Genomic DNA, 20,432 nt, shown 5'->3' with positions numbered 1-20,432 from the left:
CGTGGGAACGAGCCGCGGCAAACCGCGAGAAGACGATAATTTTGATCTTCTCTCGTTTTCGCGGCTCCGCCGCGGGCTACCACCAACGAAACCGCCAGCTACACAGCCTATACCTGAACAGATTGAAACTCTGAGTAATAAATGTTCGCTTCAGGCCTCTCGGCCTGTTCGCGCGAACACCGACTAGCGCCCGAGATTCTAATTGGTTAGGCTCTTTCTTTACGCCGCTGGACGTGTATTAGGCAAAGTCTGTCCTATCCACAATGGATGTTAAGCAGAGTGATCTGCCTTCTCCGCTTCACCACTGACGTCCAAGTTCACTTTTTTTCTGAAGTCATATTCCTCCAGTTCCCTGCAAACTCTCAATAAGAGGTTGTCACAAAACAAACAGAGATGACCGTATGTGGTGAACAGGTTGTCTTTGCAGGATTTCACAGCACTCCGCAGCACATGCATTCCTTTCGATGGTGTAGCCTAACTCGTCATATATTCTCGCCTGGTAACAAAAAACAAAGTGTTAGAGTTGACACTAATAACCTGTCGAAAAAAAGTATTGGAGTAAAGTGTTTTAGTTTTTTCAATGTAATCTATTTTACCTGGGTAATTAATAAAGATAACATAGTAACAAAGACTATTCTTATTGAACGGCAGTTTGTTGTAATTTTTCTTAGGTACCATCCACACCAATGCGTTTTCAAATGTTTCAGTTTTCAAAGCATTTCAATCTGACCCCAGTTGTTCAAAGAGCGGACAACTCTATCCAGCGTATAAATCGCTGTCCAGCGGACAACACGCACTCGAATCAATACATTTTATCCGCTGGATAGAGTTCTCCGCTCTTTGAACGGAGGGAGGGGGGGGGGGGACTGAGTTCGTTTACAAAAGTATGTGTTTCCAATACGTATTCGTGTCAATAGGACATGAAAATAGAAATACCGAGGGGGCGGGGGAGGATGTAGAGGCGTACTCGGATCATTCTTAACGGGAAAGGTAACCCTTTCATACACCTTCTATAGTAAAATGGTACTTCTTTCACATACCTACAGTAGAAAAACTGTCTTTTTTCATCGGTCTGTTCGAGATATTTTGAAAGGCCTTCTTAAATACCTAAATGACAGTTTTCCCTACCAATTTGTATACTTCGGCTCGTGAAATCCCTACCCTTTTACATAACCCCAGCCTGAAAAAGGTTCTAGGAGCCTACCTGCATAGTCCATTATCGGGAGTACCCACCCCCCCCCCCCCCGGAAGTTACAGTGAGCATTTTATTAACTGGGTGCCCACGTATGCACACCTGGCTAGAGACGCAATGGAGCAATAACTTGCTTAGTTCACCTTTAAATCACTGACATGCCTCCCACTTTTTGTTTCAACAATTGAACAAGGTGCGGCTACGTTACCTGATAGTACAATACATCTTTGGTTTTGTTGATAGCACCTAACTTTCTGAATCCTTTCACAATAGTTTCGAGAGCAGGGAGAGTGGAACGCAAGTCTGTAGCAACAAAACAGAGCAACACCGATCAGTTTATACAAGATGCTTGTACTGAATTACAAAAACGAATAACTGGCCACGTTGTTTTTGTTTGGCCATCCTTAGAGACCCAGGGGAAGATAGAGGAGACGAGGAAAAAGTCGAAATGGGCGGGAAAAAATTGCACGAACAAGTAGTTAACTTTGTATGGGAAAAGACAATCAATCCTTTCTGAGATTGCTTGCATGCTTTTACTTTCTATTGACGTCAAGAACACTACAGTTGAATACCCATTTTTCGACCCTCCAAGGGAAACTGAATTTGGTTCGAAAAATCGGGAGTCCCAAAAAATCGCGGTTAAAAATGTGACCGAAGCAAATCCAAGGGAAATAACTTTCGGTTCGAAGAATCGGGAGTTTCTGAATAATTGACATTCCACTGCTATGAAATATCGTACAGTGTTGGTTTCTTTAATCAATTTTGACCGCCATCACTTTCAGCTCGCATTTTAACCGATGAAAATCGAGGGGCTGGTAGTTATGAATCAAAATTCTTGAAGCAGTTCATGGAAAAGTTGGAGCACATTGCGAAACAGAGTGAATTACCATTTTCCCGCCGTGATTTATCCTCGTTTTGCGCTGAAGCAGTCAGCTGGCACTTGACTAATAAGAATCGAGCACAGCACTGGACATACAATGAACCTGCATCACAAAGGAGAAAAACATGACGAACACTAACAACACAAACCTTTTTTAACCATTTATCCCCTAATATCAAAGAACAAATTCTCCTATCTTGACCCCATACTTTTCCAGTAAAAGAACTATTGAGAAATCATCAAAATATCGAGAAAATTCACCTTGGGTGATCATAAATTCTCATGACCTCAGGGGATGAATAAGCATTGATATTACAAGGAGAAAATTGATGCTGATCACTGTTAACTACTCCAAAAGTAATGAAAACTCACCGTGTGACAAAATCTGTACCATGGTCTTCTTCACCATGGTGACGGCCTTTGTGGGCAAACCTAATGAAAGCTTACAAAGACAATAATTTGGTTAGAAACCGAAAATAAAAAGCCTGCACAACCGGTTTAAACGGAAGAAGGAGAAATCAAACGGGAGAGAACATTTCAAACGTTTTAACTTTGTAATTATTTTCATAACTCGACTGACAGATTTTAACAAAAAATGACCTCAAGGCAGAATTTCGCCAAAAATGATTATTTCTTTCCACGGGCGAATGAATCTTTTTTTTTTTTTTTTTTTTTTTTTTTTGGGGGGGGGGGGGGGTGGGGGGTAGCCTCCAGTTGAGAAACCACTGCTCGCAGGGTGGGGGGGATTATATTTGGAATTTTATTCTTGATTCAGACCCGAGTAAGAAGAATACAGTCAACTCTCTCGTAAGCGACCACCCTTGGTGCACGACAAAGTGGTCGCTTACGGGAGGTGGTCGCTTACGGGAAAGATCAATAAAATAAGCCTAACGCTGGACTGATAAATTAATTACCTAAAAATATTACCCTAGCAGCTAAAATTAGGCAAATAGAAACTAATTTATTTGATTTTTTCACGTCTATTCATTCTTCTGACGAAACTTTGTGTAACATTTTGGAACAGATCACTGTAACATTTCCCATTTACCTACAGATCTAATTATAGTAATCTTCTCTGTCTGTAAACTGTCAGTTGTCCGGGGTAGCGTCATTAAAAATTGAACTTTTGTTGCTTCTGAGTAATTATGTACTCAGATCATACGCGAATATTTTGGGTGGTCGCTTATCGGAAACGGAAAACAAAAGAATATGTCAAATTTCTGGCCTAAAAAGTGGTCGCGGTCCCTTAGAAATTTGAGTGGTGGTCGCTTACGAAAGAGCTCTTGAAACAGTATTTAACTGAGAAACAAAACGGTTGTTTACGAAGTGGTCGCTTACGGGAGGTGGTCGCTTACGAGAAGTGGTCGCTTTGAGAGAGTTGACTGTACAGGGAATTCTTGCGGCCCTTCATCTAAACTAATGTAGCCCCTGTCGCGCATGTTGGATTGAGCAAACAGTCAGGCTGCGAGCCGTTGATTTGCATTGCCATTAAACTTCCGCTGTAGGATATGAGGGGAAAGGGATGACCGTTTGCCGTCTACTTTTTTCACAAGTCATTTTCCAGGGGAGGGCAGTACCTCCCCAAACTTTGTCCTTTCACCATAAAAAGCGTTCCCGTAATACCTGTATTTGTGCGATGTAGAGTGAAGCCAAGGCGGCTACATTGTCCAGGAAATGCGAGCATGAGACGGTTAAACAGTTCAGGGCGTACGGTAAGGCAGAAACTGGGTCCTCTAGTAACAGGAACAGCTGAGTTAGCGCTAGAAGAATTCTGTGGGTGAAAAGAAAATATAGCGTTTGAACAACTACGTAAAAAAAGAACGTAATTTAACGATTTATGGAAAAAAAAGTCTTCTAACATTGAAAAAAACCGAGCAAACAATGAGCACGTTTTTACATTTTTGAGCCTACAAGGTCACTTACTCACTTTTTTTTACACAATTTCCTTTATGTGAGTATTTAACAGTGCAAACAAAGCAGCGCAAAATAGCAACATAAAACGTCTCCATCTCGGCTGAACCCTAAAGCCTGGTTTTCACTAGCGACGCAAGCACAAGAAAAGGAAAAATTTTGACACTTGTGTTTGCGCTTGTGCTTACGCTTGTGTCGAGGCAGTTTTCACGGTTAAGTAAGCACTCTTATGTTTGCGCTTGCGTCGCTTGTGAAAACCAGGCTTAACCACCAATGTGGTTCATTTTGCAACAACATCTACCTCTGGAGCCAAGAGTATGACTTTGTTACTTGGACTAGTACGATAATTACAACAGACTCGAGCGGTATTGAACCGAGTGTCGTAAAACCAAAGTAATTATTCTGGCCACTGAACCACAACAGACGTAAACAGCGCAATGAACCAATCAGAATTCCAAGCAAATACATGTAACCGGCGCCAAGCGCGGGAAAATTCGTCAGAGCAGATCACGATTACTTCTCATTGGTTGAGAAAGTGGCGCTTGTTTTGCTAACCAATCATTGAGCGTAATAAAGCAAAACCAAAGCAAACTCAATTAATCGCTGTAAGACCAGTACTAGTAAAACTGAGAGATTGTGGGTAAAATTGCCATTATGCATCACGATCGTGTATTACCTGGCTTGATACTCGGCAGCTGATTTCTTACCATCGTTTATGAACACTTTGTCTCTGGAAGTTACATACAATAAGACAATAATTGACATGAGGCAATGAACTTCATCTTCTAGGCTATGAATTCTCCCTTTTAAAATTGCCGATATGTACAATACTAGTCATCAATCAAAGACTACCATTTCTCAAAGGCTGTTGATATGAAAAGCAGTGAAGTTTTCGCTATTGAAATTCTACATAATATAATGTTTCATTACCTGGAACTCTCAAGAAGCTTCTGCAGTAAAGGGAACACAGCAGCATAATCTCCGGTATGAAGCATGTTTAAAGCTAACCTAAAAACAAAAAATATAATTATTAATCACCAGACTGCGAATAGTCTCCCTCGGCCCTGGCAGCCGTTGTGTGTCTCGTCACGCAACGCTTTTCCCCACAGGAGCGTTGCGTGACGAGACGCAGAACGGCCGCGAGGGAGACTAGACTGCGCACAATTGGTATTATTCTTATACGATGGTGGAGGAGGGAGAGGGGAAGCTGGGGGGATATCAAGACTGCGCAACATACAAGCAGGAAAGCAGCTAAGCCGTGCACTCGTTACTTATGCCTCAGAGATTCCCCAGACATTACTCAAAGATAACTCGACTATCGATTCTCACAATTTGCACACCATTACCTTTGAATAGAATTATTAGAGAGATTTAAATCTTGTAACGTTCGCGCAAACAGCAAACGGCAGAAATGACCACGTGACCGTGTTTCTCCTCCATTTGCCGCTCGCCGTTTTCAGTTTCTCGTTAAACTTCAGTAGTTTTGCGTTAGCGTCAAAGGTCAGAATTATTTTGCATTACGCTCATCTATCTACTCAGTTTTTCAAGAAAACATAAACGCAAATCCCACGCTTTATCAGAATGTTTGAAGAGCTTCTTCCTTTCTGTCGTTCCTATTCTTTTTTCTTTTTAAACTTAAGCTTTTTTTTTTGCTCTGACTTAACAGCGATATGGTTTAATCTAACGGTATTTCTTTTGTTTCTTGTTCTTTAGTGTCTTCTTGTTGTATCATCATCGTTATCCTTTGGATGGTGGTCCCGTTGGTCTTGAATAAATATTTGGAAAAGCAATGCCCGTGCGAGACACTCTCCTAAGCTCCTCATGGTGTTTAAATTGAATCGTATATTTATTCTTATTTAATGCTGTAAAGTTTCGAAAGCAACAACTGACCCAACCAAAGAAGCAGGAGTTGACGATAGAAAATGGCTGCTAATTCTGAAAGTAACAAGGCACGTTACTGCGGAAACTGTCGCATACAGCTAAACAGCTTGAGAAAAGAAGAGAAACGGGGGTGGGGGGGAGGGAAAATAGCAATAAAAGGAACTTGTGAGACAGTGGAATTGGGACAATAGACCTTTATCACACAGCGGCCATGTTGAGTCTCAGGAGAATAAAAAGCTTTGTTTTTGTGCCTCGCACTAAATTCGCGTCTGGCCGAGGCTTGCCGTGCAAAAACAAAGCTTTTTATTCCTCCGAGACTCAACATGGCCGCCGAGTGATAAGGGTCTATTAGGAAAAGCAGCGCAGTATTGCATTGTGTTACATGACAAAGGAGATCTGAGGTGAAAACCGAGAGCCAAGGTTGTGGAAAGCATGCCCCCCCCCCCCCCCCCCAATATACTGTACATACATGTCTGTACCTGTACTCTGCTTCAGATTCATCCACTGCTGCTAGTTGTTCTACGCATGTCTTTGCTCTATCCATGTCTCCCTGGAGTAAGGCTCTACTGTGGTCTATCCTGGCCTCTGCTGTCATCCACAGCTATAAGGCAAACCCCACAGTACCATAACATACCATACCACACCATACCATACCATACCGTACCGTACCGTACCGTACCGTACCGTACTATAACATACCATACCATACCATACCATACCATAATACCATACCATACCATACTGACTTTTATTTATACACGATTTCGGATTAGTTTTAAAGCAACAACTTGTGGGGTAGTATTTGAACTTAACAACTACTGGTATTGCTTATGTAACTGACGGCAACATAATTTGAAATACAAGTCCAAAAGTATGATACGAAGTAAAAAAAAACGGCGGTGTTTTATCAGGTTAAGCTTATACTCGAATCCTTTCTTGATTTCTTGAATGTCTGTCGTCCGTAAACGTAATTCTAAATATCTCTAATATTACTAATAGTGAATAGAACTTTAATTTTTTTTCATTTTCAGAATTTGAGAGAGGCTAAACTAGTCACAAGCTAACTTGGTAGAGCTTTTTGTCACGAGCGAATTACCCACCTTCGATAGATTAGAATGTTCAGGAAATTTGGATCTGCAAAAAGATATGATTTCCGTGGCCTCTTGAAACATACCCTGCAACAGTAAGCACACAATGAGACAGTGTCAAAAGTATTATGAAATTCAATTCCACTATACATGTCTTGTTCGATTGTACAGAATTTGATAGATTTTCTTGTGTTTAGGATAGGAGAGAGTCAAGTTGTATTGAGATCAGTGTGGTGGTGTGCAGATGTTACAAATATATCGGAAGTCAAATCAAGCAGGCTCCCGTGGGTGGAGGTATGTGGCACCAAAGGATATGGTTTTTGAGTCGTTATGGTCTGAAATTGGGCATAGATTTTTACCACTTTGGTCTAAAAGTCTGAAAACGGGGTGCGACAGAAATTGGTATGGATTCAGGTCAGAAAACTGCATATTTTGGTCTGAAGTAGGATGGGGTTTGGAGAACCAAGCCACATATTCCGAAGTGTTTAATTAATGAGAATTTACTGAAGTCGTTTTTCAACTCAGTTCTTGTTGAGTTCTTTCTTGTGTTTGTATGTAAAAACAAGGGCCCAGCTTGTTAATTACAAGTGCAAACGTAAGGGGAGCAGGGATGGCGCAGTGGTGAGAGCAATATGGCCCGGGTTCGATTCCCGGACTCGGTGTCATATGTGGGTTGAGTTTGTTGTTGGTTCTCGTCCTTGCTCCGAGAGGTTTTTCTCCGGGTACTCCGGTTTTTCCCTCTCCTCAAAAACCAACACTTCTAAATTCCAATTCGATCTGGAAAGTGTCCCCAATTAGTGCTCTGCGCTAAATACATTGACACTTTAATAAAGTGATTTATTTATTTTTTATTTTTATTTTTTTTATAAAATTGGCCTCCGGATGTTGCCAATCATGAAGCACTCCTGAAGATGAATATCAATTACCTTGTCTGCATGCTGGTCTGCCAGACTGCACAGTGACAAACAAGTGGCTTCCGCACTTTGTATTCCAGTACCTCCACCAACTGAAGACATGGTATCCTGACCTGTTGAGGTGCTTAGCTGGAGTGGAAACTGAGCAAAGATGCCTGCAATGCAACTTAGAAAACAATAAAAAGAATTCAAAACACAGATGGTTACAAACAGAACCACAAAATTTGAGTTTCACAAGGCTGCAACATTGTATTATTGGGTAGGAATAATAAGCCAATTTTGGAAAGCCCTGGAGTACTTCTGGAGTGTTAAAAAAAAGGGTTAAAACCTGTTAGCTTAGTTAATGATTTAAGTTGTTTAAAACTCAACCAATTTTGAAACACAAAATTCTCTCCAATAATAGGCCCTCTAAAAGAAAGCCCTTCCCTAAAAATAAGCCTTTTGAATGAATGCAAGCCATGCCACAGTGTTCCAGTTAACTTTCAAAAAGTTTTAAGTGTCAATTCTTTCCAAATCTTCTTATGTTTACTACCTACTTTGCCGAGTCCGAGAAGCCAGCTTTGTAAGTTTTTTGACATGAGAACCCTCTCTTGTATTTAACACTGCATGGTTTATATTCAGAATTTTAAACTACCGTAGAACCTCCCGTAAGAGACCACCCAAAATGCCATGATTTGGTGGTTGTTTACGGGAGGTAGTCGCTAACAAGAATCGAACCAGAGGGAGTCTCTTCCGGGAACAGGTCTGACACAACTACTTATTTGAAGAGAATTTGTTGCATACATTTTCCTAGTTACAACACAAGCAGTGCTAGGTTGTCACTAAAGTTCCCTGTAAACTCTGAGTAGCGTAGTGTATACGGACATGGAGATCAGACCATGTGTCAAGCGGTTGCTTACAAAGGTTTAAAAACAATGAAAATCATAATGGTGTCACCTTGAAAAGTGGTTGAAGTCGCTAACAAGAGGTGGTCGTTTATCAGAGGTTCCAACTATAGGACTTTGACCGGGAAAAATTTGGTGTTTTGGATAGGTGGACACTTACAAGACGTGATCGCACATGGAGGTTCGACTGTATTTCGCCATCCTCTTTCCCTACCTAACCTGTTGCAAAAGTTATTGCAGTACTTACTCTTTACCATAGAGCTGCCATGTTGCTGCTTGCTGAACATGTGCTGCAGCCATAAGGTCTGACAGAGAATTCTGAGAGTTCACAATGTTGATTTGGGAAAGGTTCTGTAAAACCCTAGAAGACAAAAAGAAAATCAGCAGGCTGTTGATTGCAGTAAGATGAAATATTCACATGCGGAACTCCTCAACTGGGCACAACATATCTTGTTGGCTATCTATCATCTCATATCCAATGGGGGCTCATGGAATAATCATCATTAAAACAACAATCTTTATTTATTTCATCATTAAGTGCACATTAAATTTATAAATACATTAAATGTATAAATACAGAGAAATGCAACTTCTTTTACTAAATACACTGGACCGCGGGTAGCAAAAGCTAAACGAAGCAGGCAGAGTAAGACAAAAAGAAGATATACAATATATTAAAGAGACACTAAAAGAAATAAGGGAGTAGAATATATTAAGAGAATGAAGTGATTACTTTATGAAATAAATAAATAATTAATTTTACTCACTTGGGAGGAGGAGCAGCATTCATAGCATCATACTGGCAATGGCTTAGCATTCCAAGTGATGTTAAATACTGAAACAGAAGCAGAGCAGGTCAAAGTTGTCAGGATGGTTGCTCTTTTGTGCACAATAATCATCACTGCCTATTAGTGTTTTAAGACAAAAAACTAACGATAGGAGGAGATGACATAATTTTGACAACTCCGTGTCATCATTTTCATTATGAAATGTAAATACGCAGAGTAAAAACGATCAACATACAAGTAATGAGTTTTGAAATTTACACAATAGATTAAGAACACTAAAATAATTAAGGTAACTGTGAAAGTACAAATATGTTCAATATTTCAAAGAAAAAGTTTGACACAAATGCCAATTAATGATACCATTAAAGATATGTATGGGGAGCAGGGATGGCACAATGGAGAAAGCTCTCACCCAGACTAGTCAGCATATGTGAGTTATATTTAATAATAATATTATTAATTATTAATATTATTGTTGAGGGTCATGTTCCTTACTGCAAGAGGTTTTTTCCAGGTACTCTGCTTTTCCCCTCTCCTCAAAAAACAACATTTCCAATTTTCAATTCAATCCCAAATCTGAGGGCCAAAGGTTTGTTGGTAATTAGACTATTGAGTATTACCCTTGTTAAATAAAGTCTAAATTTAGTTTGTAGTTTTTGAATATTAAATGAAAACACATACAGGTATCTTGAGTTCTGCAGCCCTGGCAACAAATCTGTCCAACAAAAGCTTTGCTTGAGAACTGCCTTCCTGTTCCAGTCTGTAAAGCCATCCCTGTAAGCAGAAAAAAAAATTGAGTTATGTAAATTCCTTGCTGAGGAAATAGGGGGATCACAAGTTCTAATCTTAAAGACGGTGATTTGTTAAGGCTTCATGTATTTAATACTGAGACTGTCTTAGAGTCAAGGGGGCCATGTGCCCTGCTTGAGAACTAACACTCCAGCAATGGTCATAAATGAGGTGTCCCAATGAACTTGAGCTCAAGTGCGGGTCATTTTTTCAAAATTTTACTAAAAAATTCACTGACCTTAACTCATAGGATAATTAGGTTTGCAAAGACAACAAACTTCAATTCAATTAAAAAAAATAAAAACTAATCCTGAGCCAACACAGTGGCATCTCAGACAGCTTGTCATTGTTTTCTGCCATTTTTTTTTCTTTCTTTTTCTTCACACAATACTAATGTTCTTGAATTTTGACTTACAATTCATTTTATAAAATTAATCTTGTGAAAAAATGTAAGACCACAAATATATTTGCATGTAACCTACTGGTAACTGGCATACAGATTGTTACTTAAGAAAGATCTAGATTGCAACTTGTATTCAGTATAATTATGAAGAAGTGGATATATTAACAAAGTTTTGAAGGGTGACCACTGAGCAGCAATGGGATGCAGGTCAACAAAGTTTCCTTTATCAAACCATTACACATAACTGGTTAGAAGAGAACACTTTGGAGATACGGTACCTAAGAATTATAACAATAATCGTTATTAAGGGATACATGTACACTTTTGGTACACCTGTGGTTACTTTATTTTTCTTTCCACCATTGCATAAAAACATTTGACTAGTGGAAGTTTGTTCTTGTTTAAGGCCCTGAGAAGACTTACCAAACAGTGTTCCAAACATATGTGGTCATTTGTCTCCTGTGCTATTTTTATGGCTTCCTTTAGTGCTGCCAGTGCCTCTTGTCTAAAAATCAATCAATTTTGTTTTGTTATACTTACAGACACAACCACATTGTATTAAAATATGTCACGGTAACATGATGCCAGTTTTCACTCTAAACAGAAAACCAACAATGCCTGAAGCTGTCATGTGTTGACTTGAGTGATGGGTAGTCAAGCATGAAGTGCCCTTTCCTTCCAATAGCACAGCTCACAATGCACTAAGAACCAAAACCTCAGATGGTTCATCAGTGCTTTTGTCAGAACTGGCTGGCCAGAAAGGTCAATTAAGTGATGGAATTCTCCAATTTGAAGGCTTGGTTATAAATACACCAGTTTTTCAAATTAAAATAGCACTTACATTTCTCCAAGAATTTGTAGATCCTGGCCTTAAAAATGGCACACTCCATTTACAAACTGACCGTTCTGGCTTACCAGGGGCCGGTTTCTCAAAAGTCCCTTTAACTTGCCGGGCCCGATAAGTATATTTTTAAATTTTTTTTTGCCGATTACATAGTGATTACGGACATGGTACTTGGCCAATGTTTTCAAATTAGTATAAGATTTGAAAATTTAGTATTCAAAGCTAACAAAAATTGGCTTCTGCTAACAAACATTTATCACCAAAGACACTTATCGGGCCCTGTAAGTTACCGGGACTTTCAAGAAATGGGCCCCAGTTCTCACTAATGGAAAACACACTAAGACTCTGACCACTGATCAGACTCCTCAAGTAAAAGGCAGATGTTAACTGTAAAATTGCAAAGGAGCCACTGGTAGCCCGACCACCTAGAACGTAACTTGGTTTCTCCTGAATAAAGCAACTAATAGTTTTGTTACTACCCCCTGGATGAGATACTAGTCTCCTCATTGCACTGTTGCCCACAGCAGTATCTCACCAGAACCCATTTATACACCAAGGTGAAGAAAGACATCAAGGAATCCCTGATCATTAGAACTAGCATCCAATGTGCTAACCACTACACTGACACACCTCCACTCGGGTCAAAATAGTGGCACAGTAACCACACACAGTTGGCACACCTCTGCTATAAAAATAAATTTACTCAGGAGACAGGATGAAGTAAATAAAAGTTCATACCTGTGACCGAATCGACAGTGAAAAGCTGCAAGGATCAGGGCAGCGTATCTGAATCTGTGACACCGTTCAGCCTCACTTTCTTCTGAATCACTGAGTATTTTACTTGCAGCAGATTCTCCATGCCATTGTTGCCGGTCAAAGTAATGATAAAGGCTGTCCAGTGCACCCTTGAATTCCTTTGTTCTCAAACAGTTGAGAAAGCTTGCATAATGCTGTTGCAGAAGAAGGAATGCCTTGGATTGTTATTGACTCTTGACTGAACCACAGACGACAGGTTTTACCGAAATGTTCCTATTACAGAGTGATTTCAGTTCAATGTTAAATCTCAATAAAAAGTGTTACTCATTTTTTGCATAACATGTGATGACTACCAGCTCTTCCAAACTCTTTGGACCCTAAAAATATTCATTATCCATACCTTTCAATCAATGAACAAGAACACAGGCTATGCACCTCAACAAATGAAACGTTCGTTCGTTCGTTCGTTCGTTCAAGGTACACATGTTCAAGGTACACTTTTTAGAATTTTTTCATGAAATGCGCAAAATTTTTCTATCATGTTGATGCCATCCTTGGCAAATGGCAAATGGTCTTTAGAAAATCATTTGCGAAATTTATGTCAAAGATCACAAGTCTCACACTCTTGATTTTTTGCATGAAATCATCTTGGAGGACCAATTTCTTTTACTTGGCTCAGAAAACTTCAGACTTACAGAAAAAATTCTAGTCTTGCCAACTCACAAAGTCTATGCACCTCAACAAATGAAACATTCGTTCGTTCGTTCGTTTCTTACTTGATTTCTTACAAATGCGCAAATACAAAATGGATAATAACTTACAGCCTCTGAGATGTTAGGAGAAGCTTTTAAAATGTCATTGATTCTTGACTGCAACTCTGGTGATGGTAGGGCCTCTTCTTCAGTGGACTGAATCAGTGACACCTGTTTGGAAAAATCTTTCAATTTAATTAATACTTTTCCGCTGATTATTTGTCCTTGTCATGTGAATGACCTTACATACACTACCCAAAAGAATTGCAAACAAGCTGCTTTTTCGATAATTACCTGCTTTGCCAGGAAGAACTCCGCTTGCCTGCTTGACACAGAGCCTTGGAGGAATGGTTTTCTGTAAAGACAGAAAGCATACATTTATTTCAGACCTAGCCAACTTAGAAAGTGACTGTTTAAAATTATAAAATTTAGTAAAACAGCCTTTCCTTAACCATAATGTGTGGGCCTGCTGGCATGGAAGAAGGGTGCAAGTGATGATTTGACCTTAAAATCCAATTTTCTCTAAATTCATTCTTATTTGGCATGGTTATAGTCTCAGAAACATACATGTACTTCATATTTATATTGTGATTTATGGGCCCAAATTGGCCTAATGCGCAGTTCTAGAAAATATCCATACTACCCCCATGGGAGGTTTTTTGTTTTGTTACCCCCGTCCCCCCAGGAAATTCCAGTTTAGCTTCATACTTTGCTTCTAATCAAAGTCTTTAAGACCCCTCTCCCCCTAGGAATTTCCAATGACCTTCCATGGGGTGGGTACTGCACAATAAGCTTACGGCTTTTGCCTAAAAACTGACCCAGCTGATGCTTGAAATGATCTCCTTTCTTCTCTGTTAAAAGCTAAACGAAAGTTCTAAGTGATAACAAGTCTGTAGGCCGAAGTAGTAAAGATTCTAAAGGCCACATTGTAGAGTGTATATGATTTGGGGCTTGGGTATGTCATGGAGGTGTTCATACGTAGAGGCTCAACTGCTGGCAACAAGATTAACTAGAAAGCTGGGCCGTCTAGTTGCTGTCAGGTATAATACAATCATGCAGTTGCAGATGATGGGCAAGGACAAAGGGACTCCTTGAAAATTTGACAGAAAAATTAATTCCTTATGATGAAATGGAAGAATCTTCTCCACGAGAGAGAACAGTTACGAGTAGGCCCCAGTCACAGTGGCTGGGGGCTGGGGTGTAAGCATGTGCATACCTGCCCCTGATGTTCAAGATACACTTTTTAGATTTTTTTCATGAAATACACATTTTTCTATCATGTTAACATTGGCAAAATAATGGCAAATGGTCTTTCAAAAATCATTTGTGAAATTTAAGTCAAAGTTCACAAGTCTCACACTCTTGATTTTTTGCATGAAATCATCTTGGAGGACCAATTTCTTTTACTTGGCTCAGAAAACTTCAGACCTACAGAAAAAATTTTAGTCCTGCCAACTCACAAAGTCTCAAACTCATCAATCTCCACTCCTTATAAAAAACGTCCTTCTCAGAGGAGTATCTCTTTTCAGCACATTAACCCTAACCTGATCTTCTTGGTGACATTTTCTTCCTCTTCATTTTCCACACTCTGCATGCTTACATCCATGCTGCTATCCATCTCATCATCAACATTACCATCTTCACAGCTTTCCAAGTAGGTCTTTAGTAGATCTACGAAATGACTCACTTGGCTGAAACTCATCTTGTGAAATGATAGGGCCATATGTCTTGTAAACAAACCTGGAATAATAAACATTATTTAAAACTGGATCATTGTATAATATAATTCAAGCAATTTGAATGGTTTAGCAGCCATTATACCATGCCCGAGAGATAGAGCCCATTAAATTGTCTTCTAATAAATATTGTTCTTGCAAAGTTAAATCAGCAAAATCTAGCAATATTTCTGGATTGTTTTCAATAAAACAATAACTCACGTTTGTTGGATATGAGAAGATTATAGCCAACTCGGCGCTACACGCCTTGTTGGCTATCTATCACCTCACATCCAACGTGCGCTCATGAAATAGTTGTTAATTATAACCCACCAAATAATGTCTGCACATTCTCATTCAACAGAACACTTCTCATGGTACAAAAGTAGAACAGCGGCTAGATCAGAGAACAATAGCCATCCGATTTGATAACAGTCGTCCTGTTGTTTTGTTTTTTTACAAGGAGAATAAAGAAAGAAAGTCACAGTTTAAGATCTTAGTTATTGTAATCCAATCTCAATTTGATGAAATCTTGTAAAACAATTAGCTTGAATTTATTTGCCAATGGATGCAATCAAGCCATGACAATAACTGGATGTTTCATCTTTTCCACTGTAGAGTGGGCACATTTCAGAAATTAATTGGAGGGTTATAAAATAAATAAACCCCTACAGGCAGCTGATATATCGGAGTATGATGTCCTCAGATTTAAAGATTGTCATCAAAATTTCACAGTTGCCCTCAAAGCTTAGCTTCTTGGCCAGCTGTTTACTTTTAGGACAATCTTCAGTCTTATATACAATGTAGGTGTTTAATACAGTACATATAAAAATGACCACCCTGTCGTTAAAATCTATTTTTCTGACAGAGGACTCACCAAACAAACTTTTCTTATGCAAGGCAGGCTCTTGTCCTATCAGAAGTTTTTGCAAGGACTGAAAGAACTCAGAAATGCCAGAAACTCCACTGACTACAAGCCCATGCAAGCTACATGTACAAGAGACAAATGAAATGAATACAATTATGTCAGGAGTTCAGGACTGTCTACAAGTGCTAGGGACAGGGGATCCCCACCGCTATTTACTTATGAACCTAAACTTAAATATGCTCAACAAATAAGGCATAAAGACCACTGAGTTTTGTGACTGTTTTCCCATTTACAATTTCCATTTTCCCAGCATTTCAAAACTACCAACAGTGAAGAGCTCAGTGCAAAAGAGGTGAATGTGCATTTTAAGCCTTGAAACCCAAATTTAATTACTCCACATCAGCTCTATCTACCTAACATCCAGTCAATAATCTAAAAACACAAAATAAAGAATATAGACCACAGAAAACTGCCATCAAATTGTTAATTATCTTATAATGCTCTTTCCCAGCTCAGCTAAGTACCTTGATGCATGATAAGGGACTAAAGCATGTGTGTAATTAGGATAATAGTAAGTAGTGTAGGTTTCACATTGTAAATAACAAACATAGGGTATTGCAAGTATTGTAGTGCAGTGTACGTATTCATATTCTAAGTAGTGCCTTTGTGTTACAAAAATTATTTAAAGAAAATGAAAAAAATATATATCCGGTTATAGGTGGTTGAAGAAGGCTGTAAGTAGTTTATTTCAATGAGGTTTAGGTTGTGCTGGAAGCACTATAAATTTTACAAACAGCTTGTTTCCAATTGTATCTATTACTACAGCTGACATTTGCCTCCTTGACAAAACCCAGATATAATCTCAGAGATCTGTCACAGTTCGGGATTCAGTATTACAATGCAACTTTACAACTCCTTTAAAGCAAGCCATGATGGATTACCACCAATTCTGGTTTGATTGTGATCATAAATTTGTTCAATGCAAATTAAAGTCTCCATTTACCTTTTAATGAGCCAGCCAGGCAAACGAACATCCACAGCCTTAAGTTGTTTGGATAGCTCAGACAATTCAAAATCTGGAGCCTGAAAGAGAGAAATTTTAGCACTTACTTAGAATAAGCATCAGAAGATAAATCCTTCATTATTATTATTATTATTATTACTATTATTATTATTATTATTATTATTATTATGTGCAGTTGCTAAACGTATGGATGCTAAAATAGAACCACATAGGGCGCGCAGCGTAACCTATGCGATCTGAGGGAACTATAACAAGCAAGCTGCTAAGTTAAAAAAAAAATTAGCGATAAAATATAAAACTCTCATAGACAATCAAAAGTTCTCTAATACCAAAACTATATTGAGCTTCTATGCCATTCCCTCAAGGAAAGTCAATTGAAGGTAGCTTTGAAGGTTCTCACTATGTTGAGAGAACTCGAGATGGTAGCCTTCTGCATCCTTCTCAATACGTCATAACCCATGCTGCCAAAGAGCTTCCTCATTGTCAGGTCTACATCCCTTGACCATCCCCCAAGCACGTCAAGGATGATGTTACATTGTTTAACGTCATAGCCAGGGTACCGCTTCTTCAGCTCAAATAGCAGTGGCTTGTACTTGACCGTCTTCTCCTCGGACTTCTTTTCCCGATGCTCCATCCACGGGCAGGACATCTCCACAGCCCACACCTTCTTATTCTTGTGGTCCACAAATCGAGCGTCCACTCTGTTAGCCTTGACAATGGTATGTTCCGCATAAACTGGAACATCCTAAAACACTAATGCCTCAGATGACTCATTGGGCACTGCACACGAGTACCAGGGAGGAACTGAATCAATTAGCCTCAGATCCCTCGTCATTTCAAAAAAGAGGACCTTCAGTGCTGCGTTGTCTTTCTAGGTACTTAGACTGGGCCAGAGCAGAGCAACCCGCTAGCACATGCGCAAGCTTCTCAGGAGATTTCCCACACAGTCTACACGTGACATCACCCTGTTCTGCACCTGTTTTTTGGACTGTGTACACCTTACTGGGCGTAAGCTGCTCGTACAAATCCACTACCCCAGCGATATTATTATTATTATTATTATTATTATTATTATTATTATTATTATTATTATTATTATTATTATTATTATTATTATTAATTGTTATTATTACTCAGGAGGCTGGTATTTCAGAGAATAATACCCAGGATGAAAGACTGACTGTAGAATGAAGGGTAGTGGTGAAATTTTGTGGACAATCTTCCAGCTGAGAATATGGGGTATGTATCAGGCAAATATTGACAGTTTGTGGTCTGACAGCAGCTAGTCTACATTTAATACTCAGTCTAAAGTCTGCATTTTATAGAAAAAGCCTTTGATACTGGGGTATCCAATCAATGGAAACTGATGATTTTGGAAAAGTAATGGCTTGAACACTCCTGACACACTGATGTGGAAAAAGTTTGCAACCTGTAGGGGTATAGAATGGTCCTTCAAAAATAATGGGTCTCAGCAAATTTTAGGCGGGTCTCGAAATCTCGGCGTCTCAAACTGGAGTCTCGGAATCTCGAGCTCGAAAAAATAAAGCTGGTCTCGGAATCTCGCATTTTGAAATTTGAACCTCGGAGTCTCGCAAACCAAGCGAAAATTAAGTCTGAATAAACCGTCCTAAACTGACAACAAACAATAATCTTGAAAAACTGGGAACGGCTCAACGGCAATCGCTTCTGCAGCTTCTGTGAAACATGTAAGCTTGGACGAATTCTGCTCGCAAATTGCCGTACTATGCTTTTCGGCAGTGTTAGTAAAAAACATGTGATGCATCGCGACGTCTCGGGCTCAGATTTAGAAAAAGTAGTTAAAGGCTGGTTTCCATATGATCGCAGATCGCAATAATGTCTGCGATCGTCTGCAATCATATGGAAACCAGCCTTCAGATAGAACATGGTTCTATCTTCTGCAATCGTCTGTGATCGCGATCGCAGGATCGCAGAAGTAGTTTCCATATGATCGCAGACAATCGCAGACCTTATTGTGATCTGCGATCTGCGATCATATGGAAACCAGCCTTTAGTCTCGGTCTCGGATTTTAAACGAAGGTCTCGGCGTCTCGGCGGGTCTCGGATTTTACCATTCTATACCCCTACCTGTTGATACCAGCTAATCACTAGTTAAGCTATCGATTGATGTTGGGAATCGATAGCAATCGATAAAAGTCACACAAATTTTCTTCATCGATTGGTTATTGGTTAACAATATCAATCGATTACTTGGTATTGACTGGTATGGATTGCCATCGATTGTCTTCTATCATCGATTTCATTGATTTATTCGATTGGATACCCCGGCTAAAAACAACTTAGGTATATACTCCATGGGCACAACTTACTTCAAATAATTCCAACAGAAGTAAAGACAATTTATGACTGCATCTTCTTAAACAGTCTGAATATTCTTCTTGATCTTCATCCGTGGAGCTCATGAATTTGATGAGTATCAAGAGAGAAACTTTGTGAGGCGAAACCCACAATGCTGCCGCCATTTTGAAAATTTTCGTGTTCAAAGATTAGCGCCAACCTCTTTCCCGTGGGGCAAAATCTTATTCCAGGGGAGAGGTCCCCTTGTAAGCCTTGCAGATGATGAATGTTGCAGTTAAACTGAAATCAGAAGTGAAAAAATTCTTGAAGTAATTTTTAGTGAATATAACGAAAGGCTTGATAATCTGCAGATGAGGTATTTTATTTACCGGTTTTCCCTTCAATGAGCCTGTCTCCACCCCCTCCCACAAAGTATAACTGGAGCAACCCAGAATTCTTTGCGCGAAGCAAGAGGGAAAATGGCGGCGGAATCGAGGAAGAGAGTTGGTACGTGACAACAAGCACAACTTTTTAGTTGTCCCCGTCACCATATCTCGATTTCCATAGGATGATTTTTACGCTCAAAGAAGTCATTAAATGGTTGGGACTATCGATCTTTGAACTATGGCTTCACATTGTGACAATTTTTATATTTTCTGTGTTGGTGGCAGTGAAATTGGAAGGCGGAACATTTTCATGGTGGAACGTATTTATTCCTTTGTTCGCTTGCGACGGTTGTGTGGCTTACTTCTCAGCGATTGTGTTCATAAGACTTTATTTAGCCGGTGACAGGCGTTTAGCAGCGATGAGAACGTTATGGAGCGCTTGCGTGGTGGCGTTATTGTTAACTTATAAGATTACTTTATGTCAACGTCTTGAAGGCATTCGAGAAACTGATTACGCTGTCATTCACGTACCACTGTTCATCCTGCTAAAAATGCTCGCTGTGCGGGCTTGTCAAGTAGACTACTGACCTCAAAGATGGGAATCCACGAAATTAACAGTATTCTATAGTTTGAGAAGATACAAAGTCTCTTCACTGTCTGGTTGGATCACATGATTGGAATCGAAACGAAAGGCATCATCAAAAGTGATAAATCACCACAGAGTTTACAGTGCTGTATTGGATTAAATAGTATAAATTTTAAAGTACTTATTGCAAATTTTACAGAGCCACTTTTGGAAGGTAAACACTGTGGGACAATGCTTCCACAGTGGATAACCTAAAAATTACATTGTACCATGATAAGACTCCACATGAATGTTTCAGTTTTCATTGCCCTCACTTGTGTGAATGTGGATCGGTTGGTTGGTTAAAAAAGGAAGAAAAAGAAAGGCAGAGAAAAGAAACAGAAAAATAAATAAATAAAAAATTTCAAGCAAGCCCCAGTGACTGCCATTCTGTCAAGAACCACTACAAGGGCCAA

At 39.4% G+C, this 20,432-nt stretch overlaps 1 protein-coding gene across 1 annotated transcript; it reads right to left on the bottom strand.

The window, feature by feature from the left end:
- Window positions 1-212: 212 nt before the first annotated feature.
- Window positions 213-19,205, bottom strand: LOC146461852 (anaphase-promoting complex subunit 5-like). The gene is made up of 21 exons (XM_085086215.1): window positions 19,038-19,205; window positions 16,669-16,748; window positions 15,675-15,784; window positions 14,627-14,822; window positions 13,377-13,437; window positions 13,152-13,253; window positions 12,313-12,524; window positions 11,154-11,235; window positions 10,220-10,312; window positions 9,518-9,585; window positions 8,998-9,111; window positions 7,879-8,032; window positions 6,965-7,039; window positions 6,344-6,465; window positions 4,914-4,991; window positions 4,660-4,713; window positions 3,696-3,843; window positions 2,445-2,514; window positions 2,080-2,175; window positions 1,401-1,495; window positions 213-496 (listed from the first exon to the last, which is right to left on the bottom strand). The coding sequence occupies exons 1-21, from the start codon at window positions 19,188-19,190 to the stop codon at window positions 377-379; spliced, it is 2,283 nt and encodes a 760-aa protein (XP_084942341.1). The 5' UTR covers window positions 19,191-19,205; the 3' UTR covers window positions 213-376.
- Between the last annotated feature and the right edge of the window lie 1,227 nt (window positions 19,206-20,432).

The sequence above is a fragment of the Pavona decussata genome, unplaced genomic scaffold, assembly GCF_977016875.1.
Source record: "Pavona decussata unplaced genomic scaffold, jaPavDecu1.1 SCAFFOLD_193, whole genome shotgun sequence".
NCBI classification, from domain to species: Eukaryota; Metazoa; Cnidaria; class Anthozoa; order Scleractinia; family Agariciidae; genus Pavona; species Pavona decussata.
Note: the sequence above shows the minus strand (reverse complement) of the source record. Positions and strands in the feature narration are given on the sequence as shown.